We start from the raw sequence: 20,419 nt of genomic DNA on the forward strand, positions 1-20,419 counted from the left end.
CAGTTGAGAGAAAGGAAATGTTGATTTTGTATGTATAGGGCAGAGAAGTTAAGGAAATCATTTGGAAAGATTGCTAGGGAAATGTAGAAACCAAAAGATATTATATTTGCAGTTTTTATGTTCTGCCGTACAGTTTTTCTCTTTCTGTACTTAGACCAGTGTGTTGGCTTCTTTGGATATGGTTTTATAAACTCTTACATTCTCCAAATTTCTTTTCTTTTTTTTTTTTTAATTTTTATTTATTTATGATAGTCACACAGAGAGAGAGGCAGAGACACAGGCAGAGGGAGAAGCAGGCTCCATGCACCGGGAGCCCGATGTGGGATTCGATCCCGGGTCTCCAGGATCGCGCCCTGGGCCAAAGGCAGCCGCCAAACCGCTGCACCACCCAGGGATCCCCATTCTCCAAATTTCTAAACATAACTTTTTAGTTTTAAGTCAGTGTGATCTGTATCAGGATATAACTCTCCCTCTTTGCAAAAATGATGGTGCTATTCATAGGGAATATATAGGTCAGTAAACTGATTTTTACTGTTCTTTTAGTGGTTATTTCACAGATCAAAATATGTATTCTTGACTTCTGAAAATCTAATGTTACCTTGCTACTGGAAGTCCTAGCCACAGCAGTCAAACAAGAAAAATAAAAGGTGTCCATATTGGTAAGGAAGAAGTTAAATTGTCACTATTTGCAAATATGTAAAACTTTACATAGAAATGAATGAAACTATACATAGAAAATATATAAAGACTCTATCAAGAGGCACCTGGGTGGCTCAGTCAGTTAAGTGTCCAACTCAGGTCATGATCTCAGGATAGTGAAATCAAAACCGACATTGGGCTTTCCACTGGGCCTGGAGCCATCTTAAGGTTCTCTCCCCCTCATTCTGCCTCCCCGCCCAATCTCTGTCTCAAGAAAAAAAAAAAAAAAGATTATCAGAACACTATTAGTAATAATAAATGAGGAACGCCTGGGTGGCTCAGTGGTTGAGTGTCTGCCTTCAGCTCAGGGAGTGATCCTGGAGTCCTAGGATCAAGTCCTACATTGGGCTCCCTGCAGGGAATCTGCTTCTCTCTTTGCTTGTGTCTCTGCCTCTCTGTGGTCTCTTATGAATAAATAAATAAAAATCTAAAAAAAAAAAGGAATAATGAATTCAGTAAAGTTGGAAGATACATAATTAATTCACAGAAATGGGTTGTGTTTCTATACACTAATAATGAAGTAGCAGAAAAAGAAGTTAAAAATTGCATTTACAATTGCATCAAAAAGAATAAAATACCTAGGAATAAACTTAACCAAAGAGATAAAAGACCTACACTCTGAAAACCATAAAACATTGATGAAAAAAATAGAAGATGACACAAATGGTAAGATATTCCATGCTTGTGGATTGGAAAAATTAAAATATTGTTAAAATGTCCATACTACCCAAAGCAATCTACAGATTTGTTGCAATCTCAATCAAAATACCCATAACATTTTGACAGAACTAGGACAAATAATATTAAAAATGATATACAATGACAAAATACCTTAGGTAGCCAAAGCAATCTTGAGAAAGAACAACGAAGCTGGAGGTATCATAATTCAAGATTTTAACAAATGCTACAAACCTGCAGATCAAAGTAGTATGGTATGGATTGACTGAGTTCTATGCACACTGGAGCCTTTCCAGAGAGAGAGTGTGAGAGATGGACATGGACAAATGGATTTATTTAGAGCTGTGGAACAGGACACCCTCTGATGTGAAGAGCTTGTCCTGGACAACTGCTAGTTGATTGAAGGCAAAATTAAAGGCCTCACAGATGAATTTGAAGAACTGGAATATAATCAATGTAGGCCTCACTTCAGTCACAGATTTGCCAAAGAAACCCTAGAAGCTTAAACTAAGTGATAACAGAGATCTCAGGGGGGGCTGGAAGTATTAGCAGAAAAGCATCTGAACTTCATCTAAATTTAAGTGGCAACAAAATTAAAGACCTCAGCACAATAGAGCCACTGGAAAAGTAGAAAACCTCAAGAGTTCACACCTTTTCAGTTGTGACATAACCAACCTGAAGCTCCTCCTGCAGCTCATGTATCTCGATGGCTACAGCTGGGAGGACAGGGAGACCCCTGACTCAGATGCTGAGGGTTATGTGGAGGACCTGGATGATGATAAGTATGAGGAAGAATATGATGAAGATGCTCAGGTAGTGGAAGACGAGGAGGAAGAAGGAGAAGAGGGTAAAGAGGGTTATGATGACTGGGAAGTAGTTAATGAGGAAATGAAGATGTTGGTGAAGAAAGGGGTCAGAATTGAAAAAGAGAACCTGAAGATAAGGGAGAAGATGATGACTAAAATGGAATAATCTATTTTGAAAAATACCTATTGTGATTTGATTTTGTACCCATAATCTCCTCTCTCCTCTGAAATTCCATCCCCTGAGATTTATTTTTTTCTGATTGTAATGTTGCTGTGAGAATGGGAGGGGAAAAGTGTACTGAAGGCCGTAGGGGGAGGGAGGGCAGGAGGGAGTGGAATAAAATGCTATTTTTATTGAAAGAAAAAAAAAAGCAGTGATGAATGGAAATGAATAGGGAACCCAGGAATAAGCCCACATTTGTATTGTCAGTCAATCTATGACAAAGGTTGCAAGAATTATGCAATGGGAAAAAGTCTGATAAACAATGCTGGGAAAACTGAACAGCTACATACAAAAGAATGAAACTGGACCACTTTCTTCTACCATACATAAAAATAAACTTAAAATGGATTAAAGACCTAAATTTAAGACCTGAAACCATAAATCTGGAAGAAAGCATAGGCACTAATTTATTGACATCAGCCTTAGAACATTTTCCTAGATATGTCTCCTCAGGCAAGGGAAACAAAGTAAAAATGAACTTTTGGGACTACATCAAAATAAAAAGCTTTCATACAGCAAAGGGAACCATCAACAAAATGAAAAGACAACCTACTGCATGGGAGAAGATACTTGCAAATGATATATCCATCAAGGGATTAATATCCAAAATGTATAAAGAACTTACACAACTCAACACCAAAAAAACTGCCAAAGAATCCGATCAAAATATGGGCAAAGGACCTGGATAGACATTTTTCCAAAGAAGGATACATACAGATGGTCAAGAAACACATGAAAAGATGTTGAACATCATTAATCATCAGGGAAATGCAAATAAAAAAAAAACATAAGGAGATACTACCTTATGCTTGTCAGAATGGCTAGAATCAAAAAGACAAGAAATAACAAGTGTTGAAAATGTGGAGAAAACGGAACCCTCTTGCACTGTTGCTGGGAATGTAAATTGGTGCAACCACTGTGAAAACCAGAATGGAGATTCCTCAAAAAACTAAAAATAGAAATGCCATCTGACCCAGTAATTCCAGTACTGAGTATTTACCTGAAGAAAATGAAAACACTAATAGGAAAAGATATCTGCACTCCTGTGTTTATTGCAGAATTACTTACAATAGCCAAGATATGGAAGCAACCCAAGCATCTATTAGATATAGATAGATATAGATATAGATAAATGGATAAAGAAGATGTGACATATGTTACTCAGTTATAAAAATGAATGAGATCTTGCCTTTTGCAATAACATGGATGGACTTAGAGGGTATTATGCTAAGTGTATTAAGTCAGATGGAGAAAGATAAATACCATATGATTTCACTTATATGTGGAATCTAAAAAACAAAAGAGGGCAGCCCCGGTGGCGCAGCGGTTTAGCGCCGCCTGCAGCCCAGTCGTGATCCTGGAGACCCCGGATCAAGTCCCATGTCGGGCTCTCTGTATGATGCCTGCTTCTCCCTCTGCCTGTGTCTCTGCCTCTCTCTCTCTCTCAGTCTCTATGAATAAATAAATAAAATCTTTAAGAAAAAAAAAACAACAAAAGAATAAACAAAAAGTAGAAACACCCATAAATACAAAGAACAAACTGATGGTTGCCAGAGGGGGATAGTCAAAATGGGTGAAGGGGAGCGGGAGATACTTGCTTGGAGTTATGGAATGAATAAGTCATGGGGATAAAAGGTACTGGTAGGGAAGGTATAGCATGTAGTAGCATTGTGTGCTGACAAATGGTAGCTAAAATTGTGGTGAGCATAGTATAAAGTATAGAATTGTTGCATTATTGTGTTCGCCTGAAACTAATGTAACATTGCACATCAACTCTACTTCATTTAAAAAGAAATTTAGTGTTACTTTGTAATTTTTACCTTATTCCATGCTGATGCAACACTCAAAACAATTTTGCCCCTCTCCAATTTAGTATTATTGTTGTATATTTCAATTCTCTCTTTTCATTGACTCTACGTTTTGTTACTACTGAAAATTGAAATAACAAAATAATTCTTTCCTGTTATTTAAATTTTTAAAAATCAGGAAAAAATCTAATTACATACTCTGCCCTAATTGTTATTTATTACTGAAACCATTTAGTGTAAAGCCACCAAACTCTTTTTTTTTTTTTTAAGATTTATTTATTTATTTGTGATAGAATTTGTGTGAATGGAGGTCATCTTGGTTTTTGGGTTTCCCAAAAAAGATTTGTATGAGAATCAGCACTCCAATTAAAGACAGCCAAAGGAAAGTAGCAAGCACAAAGCAGTTTATTAAGAACAGTACACTCTTAAGATGGGAGAGCAGGCAGGCCCATAGGGGGTAACTGCACTGGAGTTAGGGGTGTCTTTTCTTTTCTTTTTTTTTAAGATTTATTTATTTATTTATGAGAGAGAGAGAGAGAGAGAGAGGCAGAGACACAGGAGGAGGGAGAGTGTCTTTTTATGTTTGCATAAGTTATGGGTCATAGAGTGGTCTCGAACTGAGGTGGTTTCCAGTCACCTAAAGGACTCCTACTGGTAGGGAGGGGAGGTTTTTGATCCTACAAGATTCTTACCAGAACTGTCACAACCATCTTCCCCTACAGGACAGTAAGAGTCGAAACCACAGCGTAAATATAATGAACATACAGGCTGGAAAGGCAAATGCATATTTGCAACTGCTGTTCTTTATCTGATAGCCCTGGGAGGTGGGAAACTATGTAAGCACTTTTCACCACTATCTTTGCTACCAGCTGGTATCTACCTACTCTATCAAAATCATTGATACCTAGTTGTCTTTCACTCAACATAATTATTTCAAGATTCATTCATATTGTTGGATGTGTCAACAGTTAATTCTTTTTTTTATTACTCATAAAGTATTCCACTGTATTGGATATACCACGATGTATTTACCTGTACTTGTGTTCAACTCTTTCTGTAAACATATGCTTTCATTTCTCTTTAGTAGTAGATACATTTCTCTTTAGTAGATACCTAAGACTCTAATTGCTGAGTTGTATGGTAAGTATATATTTAGCTTTTTAAGAAATTGCCTGTGACTTATCTTCATTTTTCAGTGTTTTTCCTAATTTTGATGAAGTTCAATCTATCAGTTTTTAAAAAATGAATCATAATTTTGGCTTCTATCTAAAAAGATAGTGCCTAGTCCAAGGTCACCATACCCAGTTGTCTTACCATTTGTTAAAAAGAATATCTTTTCTCTACCAGATTGCTTTGTACTTTGGTGAAAATCAGTTTTTGTATGTGTGCGTCTACTTCTGGACTCTGTTTCATTGATATATGTATCTGTCATTTTTGGAAGTACCACACTGTTTTGATTACTGTTAGTCTTGTAATCAGACAGTATAAGCCTTTTACATTTTTCTTTATCAATGTTGTTTTGGCTATTTTAGGTCTTTTTGCATTTCTGTGTGAATTTTCTAATTAGCTTGTTGATTTCTACAAAAAAAAAGAAAAGCCTGCTGATATTTTATTGAATACATTATTACATTGAATCCATTTGGGGAGAATGGCATCTTAGCAATAATGAATGTTGTGATCCATGAACATATTTTTTATTATGAACACAATATTTGTTTAGGTCTTTAATTTCTCGGCAATGTTGTTTTGTTTTATTTTGTTGTTGTCCTACACAGGGCTTGAGCTCAGGACTCTGAGATAAAGACCTGGGCTGAGGGATGCCTGGGTGGCTCAGTGGTGTGAGCATCTGCCTTTGGCTCAGGTCGTGATTTCAGGAATCTGGGATTGAGTCTTGCATTGGGCTTCCCCGTGAGGAGCCTGCTTCTCCCTCTGCCTATGTCCCTACCTCTCTCTCTCTGTGTCTCTTATGAATAAATAAATAAAATCTTAAAAAAAAAAAAAAGACCTGGGCTGAGATCAAGAGTGGACCCTTAACAGACTGAGCCACCCAGGTCCCCCTCTCAGCAGTGTTTTGTAATTTGGGGTACATTGGTCTTTCCCATGCTTTATCAGATTTATCTCTAAGTATTCAGTATTTTAATGGTATTATAAATTATTGTATTTTCTACTTAGTTTATTTAAAAACATTTTTTTTAAAGATTTTATTTGAGAGAGAGCACAGCATGGGGAGTGGCAAGAGGGAGCGAGAGAAGTAGGCTCCCTGCTCAGCAATGTGGGGCTCAATCCCAGGGCCTTGAGATTATGACCTGAGCTGAAGGCAGACACTTAACCAGCTGAGCCACCCACGTGCCCCTAAGATTTTTTTAAAGTAATCCCTACACCCAATATGGGGCTCAAACTCATGACCCTTAGAGCTCTTTTGACTGAGCCAGCCAGATGCTCCAATTTTCTGTTTCATTTCTTACTGTTTGTTGCTAATATATACAGATAAGTAGATTTTTTCCCCTTTTTCTCTTGTGGTAAATTATACATAACATAAAATTTACCATTTTAAAGTATACACTTCAGTGATATTAAATCCATTAATGTTGTGCGTCTGTCCTTACCATCCACCTACAGAACTTTTTTCATCTTCCCAAATTGAAACTCCCTACTCATTAAATAGTAACTCTTCATTCTTTGATCCCTGCAACTCTTGGCAAGCACCATTCTACTTTCTGTCTTGTTTGACTACGGTATATGCCTCATATACGTGGAATGATACAGTATTTGTCCTTTTGTTGGGGTGCCTGGGTGGCTCACTCGGCTAAGCATCTGCCTTTGGCTCAGGTCATGATATTGGGGTCCTGGGATGGAGTTCCAGCGAGGAGTCTGCTTCTTCCTTTCCGTCTCCTCCCTGATCATGTGCTCTCTCTTAAATAAATAAAATCTTTAAAAAAATATTCTTTTGTGACTGACATTCATTTTAGCAAAATATTTTCAAGATTTATCCATGTTGCATACTCTACATGTTGGAATTTCTTTTTAAAGCCTAGATAACATTCTTTTGTGTATATATACCACATTTTGTTTATCCATTCATCCATCAGTATATACTTGGATTGTTTTCACCTTTGGCTATTTTGAATAATGCTGCTATGAATGTGGTTATACAAATGGCTGTTCAACTCCCTGCTTTCAGTTCTTTTGGGTATTTATCTAGAAATGGAATTAGTTGGTCATATAGTAATTTTATGCTTGATTTTTTGAGGAGCTGCAATATATTCTCTGGAGTGGCTGCACCATTTTACATTTCCACTAGCAATGCATAAGAGTTTCAATTTCTCCACATCTTTACTGACACTTGTTATTTCCTATTTTGTTGTGTTTTCAATAATAGCCATACTAGTGGGTATAAAGAGGTATCTCATTCTGGTGTTGATTTGCATTTTCCTAATGGTCAGCGATGTTGAGCATCTTTCATGTGCTTATTGGTCATTTGTATATGTTTTTTTAGAAAAATGTCTATTCAGGTCCTTGTTTTTGAATTGGATTTTGTTGAGTTGTTAGAGTTCTTTATTATGGATACTGACTCCTTATCATATAATATTTGAAAATATTTACTCATATTGTGGGTTGTCATTTTACTCTGTTGATAGTGTCCTTTGATACACAAACATTTTAAATTTTGATAAAGTTCAACATGCTTATTTTTTTCTCTTGTTTGTGCTTTTTTGTGTCCTATCCAAGAAATGATTGCCAAATCCAGTGTCATGAAGCTTTTATCTGATGTTTTCTTCTCAGAATTTTATTTTTATTTTTTTTTAAGATTTTATTTATTTATTCATAGAGATGCAGAGAGAGAGAGAGAGGCAGAGACACAGGCAGAGGGAGAAGCAGGCTCCATGCAGAGAGCCTGACACGGGACTCGATCCCGGGACTCCAGGATCATGCCCTGGGCTGCAGGCGGCGCTAAACCGGGGCTGCCCCTTCTCAGAATTTTAAAATATTATTTCTTATATTTAGATCCTTGATCCATTTTAAGTTAATTTTTTGGTGTATGGTATTAGATAAGAGTCCAACTTCATTCTTTTGCATGTAGATATCCAATTTTCCCAACATTATTTGTTGAACAAAGCCTATTCTTTTCCCATTGGATCGTCTGGGTACCCTTGATGAAAATAAGTCCATCATACATCCACAGGATTACTTTTGGGCTCTCCATTCTACTCCATTAGTATATACATCTGTCTTTATACCAGTATCACACTGTTTTGATTACTGTAATTTTGTAGTAAGCTTTGAAATTAGGAAGTATAAGAGCTTTAACTTTGTTCCTTTTCAAGGTTGTTTTGGCTATATGAGGTCCCTCGAGATTCCATATGAATTTTAGGACAGGTTTTTCTGTTTCTGCAAAAAAAAGTCATTGGGATTTTGATAGGGATCACATTGAATCTGTAGATCATTTTGAGTAGTATTTATCTCTTAGCAATATTAAGTCTTGCAGTGTGAAATAGAGAATATCTTTCCATTCATTTTTGTCTTCTTTACTTTCCTTCAGCAACCTTTTGTAATTTTCAGTGTATAAGTCTTCTGACTTCTTGGTTTATTTCTATGTTATTCTTTTTGATGCTATTGTAAATGGAATTATACGTGTGTGTTTTTTAAAGATTTATTTATGTATTCTGAGAGAGAGAGCGCACAGAGAGGGGGCGGTGGTGAAGGGGCCCTGGGAGAGAGAGATCTGAAGCAGACTTCCCATTGAACGTGGAGCCCTACATGGGGCTCAAACCCACAACCCTGAGGTCATGACCTGATCTGAAATCATGAGTTGTATGCTTAACTGACTGAGCCACCCAGGTGCCCCTGGAATTGTTTTCTTGATTTCCATTTTGTATTGTACATTGTTAGTTTATAGAAATGCAATTGATTTTTCTGTGTTGATTTTGTATTCTGCTACTTTGCTGAATTCATTTATTCTAACAAGTTTCTTTTTGTGGACACTTAAGGTTTTCTACACATAAGATCATCTGCAAATATAATTTTACTTCTTTCCAAAATGGTTGCCTTTTATTTCTCTTTCTTGGCTGATGTCTCTGACTAGGACTTCTGGTACTATGTGGAATACAAGTAACAAATGCAGGCATCCTGCGGTGTTTCTGATCTTAGAGGAAAAGCTTTCAGTCTTTCACTATTGAGTATGAGGCTCACTATGAACTTTTCATAAGTGGCTTTTATTCCTAGTTTCTTGAGTGTTTTTATCATGAAAGGTATTGAATTTTGCCAAATGCTTTTTCTGTATCAGTTGAGATGATCATATGTTTTTGTCTCCATTCTGTTACTGTGGTGTATTACATTGTTTTTTTTCATATGTTGAGTCATTCTTACATTCCAGGAATAAATCTTACTTGGTCTTGGTATACAGTCCTTTTAATATGCTGCTGAATTTGGTTTGCAAGTATTTTGTTGGAAATTATCTGCATTAGTGTTTGTTTATAAGGGACATTGGTTTGTGGTTCTCTTTTCTTGTGTTGTTCAGGGTAGTGTTGGCCTCATGGAAAGACTTAGGCAAAATATAGTTGATTCTTGTATATTGCTCTAAAACTTGCAACCCTACAAAACTGAATTATTAGTTCCAGTTTTAGGGCTAATGTATAGATAGAGGTGGAACGGAGACCCATGTCACATGGCTGTACAGCAAATACCTGACTTCCAGATTGGGGCTGAGGAGATGATCAGTGGTTATTGGGAGATATTGTGGTATCAGAAGCTGAATCTCCTTTCCCCCTTGAGGTTATCTAAGTCTCAGTAAACTTGACACTGTGCAGGTGAACATGTGCTTAGACAAAGCATTCTCTTCTGAAAATGCAGATTAGATGGGGATGGGCTTTCTCACTGAGCTTAATTTTTTAAAAGTATATTAATAACAATAGTGATGGTGCTCTTGATAATGAACTATCGAGGGACATTGAAGGATTGAAGCTAGGGAATAAAGGAAAACCAGACCAGTGATATTTCATTGAGGACAAGGAAGATAGTGTCTAAAACCTTTGTATAAATCTTGGGGTATATATTATTGCTTAATAACAAATCCTGATTTAGGGAGTACTCTGAGTTTGCTGTCTCCCATATTGCATGAATGTCTAAGTGGATCAAACTATCTGAAATCCTGAATTATCATTGATCACTTAAGAATCTGAATTTTAAATCCTAGTTGTTTTTAACATCCTTAATATTGGTCCTTTCCTGATTATTATTTTCACCTAAACCTGTACGTGAAATTATGTCTGTTTTATGGAGTTCCTTATTACAAAATAAGTAAATGCATGTGATTGATTATAAACCATATTTTCCCTATTTTACTTGTTATATTTTTGTGTTTATGACTTATTAATGTCCTTGGAGCTTGCACCCATTTAAAAACAGCTCTTGAAATTCTTGAATGAAGCATCTCAATAGAAACTGTGAAGATGGCTTTGTGTACAATATTATTAGGATACCATGTCCTAGATGTACATATCATAATTATGTTGTTTGAAAAATTTCTTACAGGCAAAATGTCATCATTATAAGAAAAAACGAATGGAGCAACAAGAGATTATTACTTCTTTGCAAAAGGATATCTATAGATTAACAAAGGAGGACGAAGAGCGCGTTGTCACTCAAAACAGAGTATTTGCTTATCTCTGCAAAAGAGTTCCTCATACCGTCTTGGATAGACAGTAATGTTTTCTACATAAATTGATATGTAGCTAGATTCATTGTCATTTTTTAAAACATTTTATCTTGGCAGTGGATATATCTCTTATAAACTGGAGGAGTCTTCCTCCCCCTTTTCTCTGCCCTCCCCCCCCCACTCCACCTAAAACGTGATTAAGTTATTGAAGAAACTGGTCATTTAGCCTCGAGAAGTTCTTGCTAGATTTTTTTTCCTTATCGTATCACTTATTCTTCTGTTTCCTGTATTTCTCTAAATTAGAAGTTGGGGCTAAATTCAGATACAAATATTTTGGGCAAAATACTTCATAAGTGGTAATGTGTGCTTCTAATGTAATGTGTGATTGTAACATATCAGGAGGCACATATTGTCTAGCTGACTTACTTTTAAGGATGTTAATAAGATTGTTCAGAGGGTTAAATAGTAATCTGATCCTTCCTCTATGAAATGGCCCATCATCTCTTCATCTAATGGTTTCATGCAATTGGTGATTTTGCAAAATGGTGATTTTTTAATTCTGCTGTTCCTTTAAATTTTTTTTTTCTGGAATTCTTCCATTAAAAAGAAAATTTGCTATTGACTAGGGGCTATTTGGTTGTTCTATGTGGTTTGTTACAGGGAAGGTAGAATTAATACTCAGTTCGTTCATTTTAATCCCACTTTTTAGAGTAAGGAGTTGATGCCCTTATGATTTCTAGTGATAAGCAACATGATTTTTTGTTTGTGGCTGTCTGTCTTTTTTCAATTTTAATGATCATATTATTCTGTCTTTGGCCAGTGGGAACTTTTTCATACTGGTATTATATGCCCTTTTGACTCAACTTCATTAATCTTTGTTAGACTTCTTACTTTTAGGGAGCAGGCACATTCTATACATTTTTTTTTGCCTCAGAACTCTTTTGGGGAATGAATCCAGATATTTGTTAAAGCTAACACTAAACAACCAGAATTAACTAAATTAAATTTAAGATTAATTAGACATTTCTTTTAGCCAGGGATGGTTTTTAGAGGCCACAGTATGGGTGTTGGGGTTGCTTGTCATGCTTATAATGTTTATTGTGTTGTTATTGATTTTAGGACTTTTTAGTGAAGAGTACAAAGAGTTATGTATATTTTTGGGAAAAAATCATTAATTTTTTTTCCAGCTGAAGTTAACATTCCAGGATTTTTTAAAAATTTTTTTAAATTTATTTATGATAGTCACAGAGAGAGAGAGAGAGAGAGAGAGAGAGGCAGAGACATAGGCAGAGGGAGAAGCAGGCTCCATGCACCGGGAGCCTGATGTGGGATTCGATCCCAGGTCTCCAGGATCGCGCCCTGGACCAAAGGCAAGTGCCAAACCGCTGCGCCACCCAGGGATCCCACATTCCAGGATTTTTATTTAAACTCTGATTCTAGGGCAGCCTGGGTGGCTCCGTGGTTTAGCGCCGCCTTCAGCCCAAGGTGTGATCCTGGAGACCCAGGATCGGGTCCCATGTCAGGATCCCTGCATGGACCCTGCTTCTCCCGCTGTCTGTGCCTGTGCCTCTCTCTCTTTGTGTCTCTCATGAATAAATAAATAAAATCTTTAAAAATAAAAAAACAAAAAAACCCCTCTGATTCTACATTTGTAACTTTCCTTTTATACTAAAACTCCTTATTCCTAAGAACAATATAATTATTTATTATATATCATATAAAAATAGCTTCAAAATAATACTAGAATTACTGCTAACAATAAATCTATGAAATTTAAATTTCTTTACAATTATCTTTTTTTTTAAGATTTTATTTATTTATTCATGAGAGACAAACAGAGAGAGGCAAAGACATAGGTGGGGGAGAAGCAGGCTCCCCGGAGGGAGCCTGATGCAGGACTTGATTCCCGGATCCCAGGATCATGACCTGAGCTGAAGGAGGTGCTCAACCACTGAGCCTCTCAGGCGTCCCTGCAATTATCTTTGACATCAATAGTACGTCAGTGTTCAAAAATATCTTGAAATATTTATTTGTATGTTTGTATCACCAAATTAACGTACAGTTAGGTTTGTTTCAATTTTCTTCAATGGTTAGGGATTACTTTGTTTTCCGTTTACATTTGAATATGTAAGACATCAATGTGATTCCAATGTAAAAGCTAATCATTTGTATTCAGAAGAGTTGTGTTTTCATTTCTGTCCCCTTGACCCTATTCCTTTCTGCTATAGGTAATTCTAAATGTCTAGTGTTATTTATTTATTTTTTAATTTATTTATTCATGAGAGACCCCGGGGCGGGGGGCGAGGGGAATGGAGAGAGAGAGAGAGAGGCAGAGACACAGGCAGAGGGAGAAGTAGGCTCCATGCAGGGAGCCCGACGTGGGACTCAACCCCGGGACTCCAGGATCACACCCTGGGCAGAAGGCAGGCGCTAAACCACTGAGCCACCTGGGCTGCCCTATTTCCCTGTTTTGTATAAAAGATACACCATGTTTTTTTCACTTAATAGAATAAACTACATCCTAACTAGTCTTAAGTATTTACATAGTAGGATTGGGAGTCTTTACTAACTAGGTATTTTTATTTTGCTATAAAAATAAATGAGGTCTTATGCAACTTAAAAACAAGTTAAGACTATAGATTTTGATAATTATTTAAGAAATAATACACACATATATAATTTTCATCCTTTTGAAGGAAGAACAAGGACAAAAATTTAAAAATTGAAATTAAGGGCAGCCCGGGTGGCTCAGCAGTTTAGTGCTGCCTTCAGCCCAGGGCCTGATCCTGGAGACCTGGGATTGAGTCCTAGTCAAGCTCCCTGCATGGAGCCTGCTTCTCCCTCTGCCTGTATCTCTGCCTCACTCTCTCTCTTATCTCTCATGAATAAATAAATAAATAAATAAATAAATAAATAAATAAATAAATCTTTAAAAAATAAAAATTGAAATTAAAATATAAAAACAGAGATAGATGTGAATAAATTTAAAAAGAGAGAAGCAGAGAAAGAAAAAATAAGTGTAAGGAAGAACCAAAAGAAGAGAGACAATTACAGTGGGAGAAGGAGGGGAGTAAGAAAGATGGAGGAAAGGGAATGAAAAACAAGTACAAAACCCAGCCAATTTGAGTGAGTCAGCGAGAGAAAGAGAAGCATTGAGAGAACTTACCATGTACCATATAAAGTCAAGATAATTCAGGTGTGAATTTGTCTGATGACCTAAAGATTCTATACTTTATTTGATTTTTTAATAAAGCTAATTTTCAGTTTGAGGCGCAGAACTTAAAAATTGTAAATTAACCTTATCAGAAATGCATGAGTTGTAACCACTACAGTTATTGTTAAAAGTGACAAAGGCATTGGGAAAAACAATATAGAACATATACAGATGAGTGAAATCATGTTTCCTGCCATTTATGGATCTGATAGTCTAGCTGGGTAGATAGACACATACTGAAATAAGTAAAATATAAGACAGATAGCGATATGTGCTATAATGATGGAGCCCATAGGATAATAAGTGGGCATGACAGAAGGAGAGATTCGTTTCCTTTGAGGAAGATGGGGATGACCAGAAAGGCATTATGAAGGTCATAACTTACAAACTACATTATTAGGCACTATCGAATTTTAATAGGCAGAGGTGAGGGAAAGGTATTTTAGTTAGAGAAGTATGATGGCAGGAAAACTGAATATATTTGAGAATAGCAAGTAGTCCAAGTAGTCAAAGAGGTTTGGAGCATAGAGTGCACAGATGATGGTGATGAGTATTTTAGGAGACGCTATGGAAAGGTGTGCTGAAGCTTTGAAGGGCTTAAACTGCAGGCTGAAGAGTTTGGGTTCTGCTTATTGTATAGCAGGGGAAAAAAAAAAAACCCAGGATTTCTGATTAAAGAAATTAAACCCAGAGACAGACAAGTTAATAATCACTTGTAATAATCAAGGTTGGAGATTGCTAAGGCCTGGATTAGGGCCAAAAGAAGGGAGAGCTATTGGAAAGATGGACAGGAATTGTCCAGACTAACTGGCTGTAGATACTGAAAGAAGGACAGGAGTCAAAAATAGCCAGATTCTAAGCTAGGTTTGAGGAGGAGGGATGGAAGATGATGAATTCATTTATGGGTGTGTGATTAGGCACCTTCTATCAGCCGTGTAGAGATATCAGGCCTGCAGTTAGAAGGGCCAAGCTCCATAGAACTTTCAAATTTCAGATAAAGGAAGAAAGTAGGCAGGAATTACGTTTGGATTTGAGGATAACTAAAGAACAAAAGTATTTCAGGAGGAGAGGTGATACTTGCTGCCTCATCAGTTTATAGGTTTGCCTTCTTGCTGTCTTCCTCAGAATTCCATTTGACACACAGTGAAGTCCTCCCTAAAAGTTTATTGAAGGTATCCAGTAACAATCAAAATGAATGAAGTTTGCTATGAGGGAAAAGATAGAGATGGAATGGTAGTGTAAGGGAGGAGTAAGGGGTGACAGGGCTTGTGAAGGATATAAAGGAAATTAAAGCATCTTTACAGGATAATATGAAAACTGTTATGTGTTGAGATGGAGAAAGATTGAGCGAAAGAATAATCCAGAAACTTCTAATATTAAAAGCACAAGTGGTTGAATTAGGTCTGAAAAAATGAGTAAGTTTCCCAAGATGGAGAAATAGTATATTTTAAAAGAATAACATGTGAAAATATAGTGTTATTTTTTCCCTTGAGGAATTTTTAAATTGCAAAAGCAGTACATGTTTATAGAAGTTCAAACAATATAAAAGTGTGTAAAGCAAAATATATCTGCTTACCCCTCCTATAACCCCTTTTAATAGTTTGGTTTGTGTCCTTCCTCGTGTTTAACAACAGGAGTGCCATTGGCATTTTGAGTGAGGTGGTTCATTGTTTAGTACTGCTGTCAGTTTGTTGATGAACTTTTAGCACCCTGCCCCCTCCCAAACGAGTTCTTGTGACAACGAGAACTATCCTCTAGGTTATGGTATTATCGCCTGCTTGAACTCACAGAGTTCTTATTCAATACAAATACAACCTCACATACAATTATTTTTTAAAAACAAAAATAGAGCAATACTCTGCATTTGGCTATGTAACATTACTTTTTTTCCTTATCAGTTTTTATTAGGATATGAAAATTTACATTATTTCTTCTATGCTTCATTGTTTTCTATAGAGTGGATGTGTCATTATTTAACTTTTATTGAAGAACATTTAGATTGTTTCTGGGTTTTCACTCTTGTAAATAACAGTGCAGTGAATGACTGTTAATTTTGAGTACCAAGTTTGATCAGATATTTCTGTGGGAGCAATTGCTAGAGGTAGAATTGCTGGGACAAGGAAAATATTTATTTAATATGTTGAGATATAATTTTCATGGTTACCTTAAAATCTATACTTCAAAATTAAAATATATGGCTTAGTATAATACTTATGACAAAAATCACTTAAAATTTTTTAGAAAATTTCTAGATAACCTGTACCTTTATTGCTGTAATTGGAAATTATATAGAGAGAATAGTATAGTAAATGGTCCAATACCACATTTTGAAAATTCAGTTTATCTCCTGTTTTCTAGGTTACTTTGCCTAATTGATTACTATGAATCTAAAATTAGAAAATTTCAAAAGCAAAGGTAAGACTAATCCTCTATTACAGTTTTTGAAGTTAGTCATGAATCACACCAAAAGTTTTTATAGTCTTTGAAACTTTAAATATGCTTTGGAAATCTACCTAATATGTAACTATGAATTTCTTTTTCTTTTATAAAGATCTTGAAGTTTGTGTTTTACTTTTTATGTTAAAATGTACTGTTGCATTTATTTTAAAATATTTATGTTTAATAATCACCAAAATATTTGTCAAAGAAGAAATAGTATTTATTTTAGTTTGTTGAAGCATTATAATTTGTTCTACTGATGTCATCTAGCTACTGGATAGTTACTGAGTGTATCCACAGAGTGCATAGGATTAGACTGTCTACAAAAGTGCAACATAATTAGTATGCAGATTTATATGAGATAAAAAAAATGTCATTGTGAAAAATCAAACATATAGAGTAAAACACACTTGTCATTTCTGATAAAAAAAATTAAAAGTGAAGGTAAAGATAATAGTCTTTGACTAACCTAAAATAACTGAGGGATATCTAAAGCCAAATAATCTAAACTATTTTAAGGTCATTAAAACAGCTGTTTTGTCTCCTTGTTTATAGATGGAATAATTCTTTTAACAGTTATTTATTTGAGCACCTACCTTGTGCTATGTTTTTTTTAGGTACTTAGGAAACCATAATAAACAATGCAGATAAATTCTCCACTTTTGTCAGGTGTACATCTTGTATTCTTGCCCCAAGAATAATGACTTTCCAGAAACACAGCAGGACCAGTGGCAGAGCTGTGCTGGTTGCTGATTCCTCCTAGCACCTTGAGGACTCTAAAATGACAACAACAACAACAAAAAAACAAAACAAAAAACCCCACCAACAAAAAAGCCAGAATAGAAGGGAGAAAGAAGTGAAAAAAAGGAGGAGCAAAAGACAAGAAGAGAACAACTAATGATAGAGCAATTCCTTGTTTCATTCTACTCAGAAAGTAGCATTATATTAAGTATCTTCAGAGACCTCCTGATTTCCAAGTGAAACTCTTTTTTTTTTTTTTTTTAAGATTTTATTTATTTATTGATTCATGAGAGACAGAGAGAGAGAGAGAGGCAGAGACATAGGCAGAGGGAGAAGGAGGCTTCATGCAGGGAGCCTGATGTGGGACTTGATCCTGGGACTCCAGGGTCACGCCCTGAGTCAAAGGCAGACGCTCAACCACTGAGCCACCCAGGAATCCCAAAACTGTGCCTTTTAAATAATAGGCATGCTGTGAGATTCTACAGAGATGAGACAAAGATTTGGATATAGTTCTTACATTCTAACTAAGATTCTACAATCTAGTAAAGGAGTAAAATGTAAACACATTAATAATTAAGAAAAGTAATAGATTAAAAAACAATATCATTATAGAGTAATTATTAAAAATTGTACAGACAGTAATATAGGAGTTTAGAACAAGAACAAAATAGTTTTGGATGGAGTGACCAGGGAAGCCTTTACAAAGCAGATGAGGGTTGTGCTTCAGCTTGAAGGATAAATAAAATTTGGGAAAGTAAAAAGGCAAAAAAGGTAGTCATTTTAGACTGCTTGGATGCTATGAGCAAAAGTGCATAGATTAAAAGTGTAGACTTTTTTATGGCACTGTGATTTAACCAATTTGGAGTTCAAAGGATTTGTTGGTATGTTCATAGATGTAGTAACCTATAAAGAGCATTCTTTAACAAACTGGTCTAGTAAGCTGTAAATGAATGAGAAGGCTTCATTTGCCTTGGAAAGAAGGAAGGCACTTTTTCCTTTAATACAGAAAAACTGGGTGATGAGGTTATAGATGTGTAGATTAGTCAGAGTTCTCAAGAGAAAGAGACCAATAGGATGTATTTTTATATAGAAAATATAGAAAAAAATTATTTTAAAGGAATTAGTTCATGTGATTGTGAGGCAGGCCTATAGGCTTGAGACCCAAGGATGAGTTCCTTCTTGAGAGTCTCAGTCTTTGTTCTTAAGGCCTTTAATTGCATGAGGCCTACCCACATTATGAAAGGTTCTCCTTTACCTAAAGTCTGTTGATTTAAATATTAATCACATCTAAAAAAATATCTTATAGCAGTATCTAGACTGTTGTTTGACCAAACAGCTGGACACCAGAGCCTAGCCAACTTGACACTGAAATGGACATAGTATGTAAGAGTAAAAAGAAGGAAAATTAAGAATTTAATGGCTTGAGAGTTTGCGAACTAAACTTACACAATCAAGAAAATAATGAAAATGATGAAGGAAGTGAGAACTGTGGCAAAATGGACAGCTGTATACCATCTGTCTTAATGGAGCCATTCCTACACTCTAGCCAGGTGATACCTTGTAAGAATGTGAGCTCAGTGTAGCTAGATTTACGGGGTTTTCCGAGATTTATAAATAAGATTTTTAATATTCACAATTAACTTGGTGATTTAAAAAATATATGGTCCACAGAGAACAAACTGATGGTTGCCATAGGGTAGGGGTATGGGGAGTAACCAGAATGGATGAGGAGAGAGGGAGATAGAGGCTACCAGTTATGGAATGAATAAGTCATGTAAATAATAGGGAAAGCATAGGGAATATAGTCAATGACATTGTAATGGTGTATAGTAACAGATGGTAGCTACACTTGTGAGCATAGAGAATGTACAGAGAAGTTGAATCACTATGTTGTACACCTGAAACTAATGTAACGTATGTTAGCTGTACTCATAAAACATTTAAAAAGAAAAACAATATTATATGGTTCAAACTAAATATCAGTTGCAACCTTTGGGCTATGTCTTTAGTAAATTCTAATCTAGATTTAGGTGTTTGCAAACTTTTCTGTAATGGGCCAGACAGTAAATATCATAGGCATTTTAGGCTGTATAGTCTCACAACTAACTTTTCAACTCTGCTCTTGTAGCACAAAGCCTGCCATAGATGATATGTAAGTGAATTGACATGGCTGTGTTCTGTAAAACTCTAACTACAAAGATCCATGGCCTGCAGGTAGCCTGCAGGCAGCAGCTTGCTGATTACTGACTTGCTAGATGATAGAGTTTGGGATTTTTAGTAAGAGTAGAGAAGATTCGGGCACCTGGGTGGCTCAGCGGTTGAGCATCTGCCTTTGGCTCAGGTCATGATCCTGGGGTCCAGAGATCAAGTCCCACATCAGGCTCCTTACAGGGAGCCTGTTTCTCCCTCTGCCTGTGTCTCTTGTCTCTCTCTGTGTCTCTCATGAATAAATGAATAAAATCTTTAAAAAAAAAAAAAGAGAGAGAAGCATAGCCATCATTTGAGATATGTCATGTGGAATATACTATGAGGAGTTAAGTTGCCTCTGAAGTTGTGCAAACTGGGGTTCTCTGACTAGAAATCATAAAAGAATTGAGTCCATTTTGAGGAGGAGTGTTGAATTTGGTTGTCATGAATTTTCTGTAAAAATCCGGGGTTGCGGAATGAGAAATTTGGGGGTAAGGAATTCCCTTTTCACTTAGCAATCCTGTCATTACTGGCCTAGCTGAAGTGAGATATTTTGGCTTATAAAAATCCTTGGTCAGGCCAGATATTTGGATTGAATGTCTCTCATTAAGGGAGAAGGAGATAGGAAGAAAATAGGAACTACATTATGTATAATCCTCTTACAGATGAAAAAATTAGAAGTCATTTAAACTTTGCAGCAATGAAGAGTTTCCAAAGGAGAGGGTTTTTCAGGGTTCATTGACTTTATAATTTCTAGTAGTCTCCCTTCTAAGAATGAGTATGAACTTAATAGATTATAGCAACTTCAAGGTAGATTTTTGAAATCTATAAATAGGCTATTATTATCACCTGAAGGAGTAGGAGTACTGTAAAAGGAGGGTATAATTGGTATTACATTTCTAAGAAAAGATTAAAGAATTGAGAGATGAAAGAGGAGTGAAAATGAGAGAAATCTACAATTTGGAGGCT

At 36.0% G+C, this 20,419-nt stretch overlaps 1 protein-coding gene and 1 pseudogene across 13 annotated transcripts in view; both read left to right on the forward strand.

The window, feature by feature from the left end:
- The window catches only part of CEP70 (centrosomal protein 70), a 119,515-nt gene that overhangs the window by 35,274 nt on the left and 63,822 nt on the right, over nucleotides 1–20,419 (forward strand). For all 13 annotated transcript variants that reach the window (XR_013361140.1, XR_013361139.1, XR_013361138.1 and 10 more), the window contains 2 exons: nucleotides 10,746–10,915; nucleotides 16,442–16,498. Coding sequence is in view for 10 of the 13 variants with exons in the window: in XM_077864980.1 (XP_077721106.1) it covers nucleotides 10,746–10,915; nucleotides 16,442–16,498 (227 nt within the window). In the remaining 3 variants the exon portion in view is untranslated. The remainder of the gene's footprint in view (nucleotides 1–10,745; nucleotides 10,916–16,441; nucleotides 16,499–20,419) is intronic.
- On the forward strand, nucleotides 1,376–2,421 carry LOC144294321 (putative acidic leucine-rich nuclear phosphoprotein 32 family member C; annotated as a pseudogene).

This window comes from Canis aureus, chromosome 22, assembly GCF_053574225.1.
Source record: "Canis aureus isolate CA01 chromosome 22, VMU_Caureus_v.1.0, whole genome shotgun sequence".
Taxonomy (NCBI): Eukaryota; Metazoa; Chordata; class Mammalia; order Carnivora; family Canidae; genus Canis; species Canis aureus.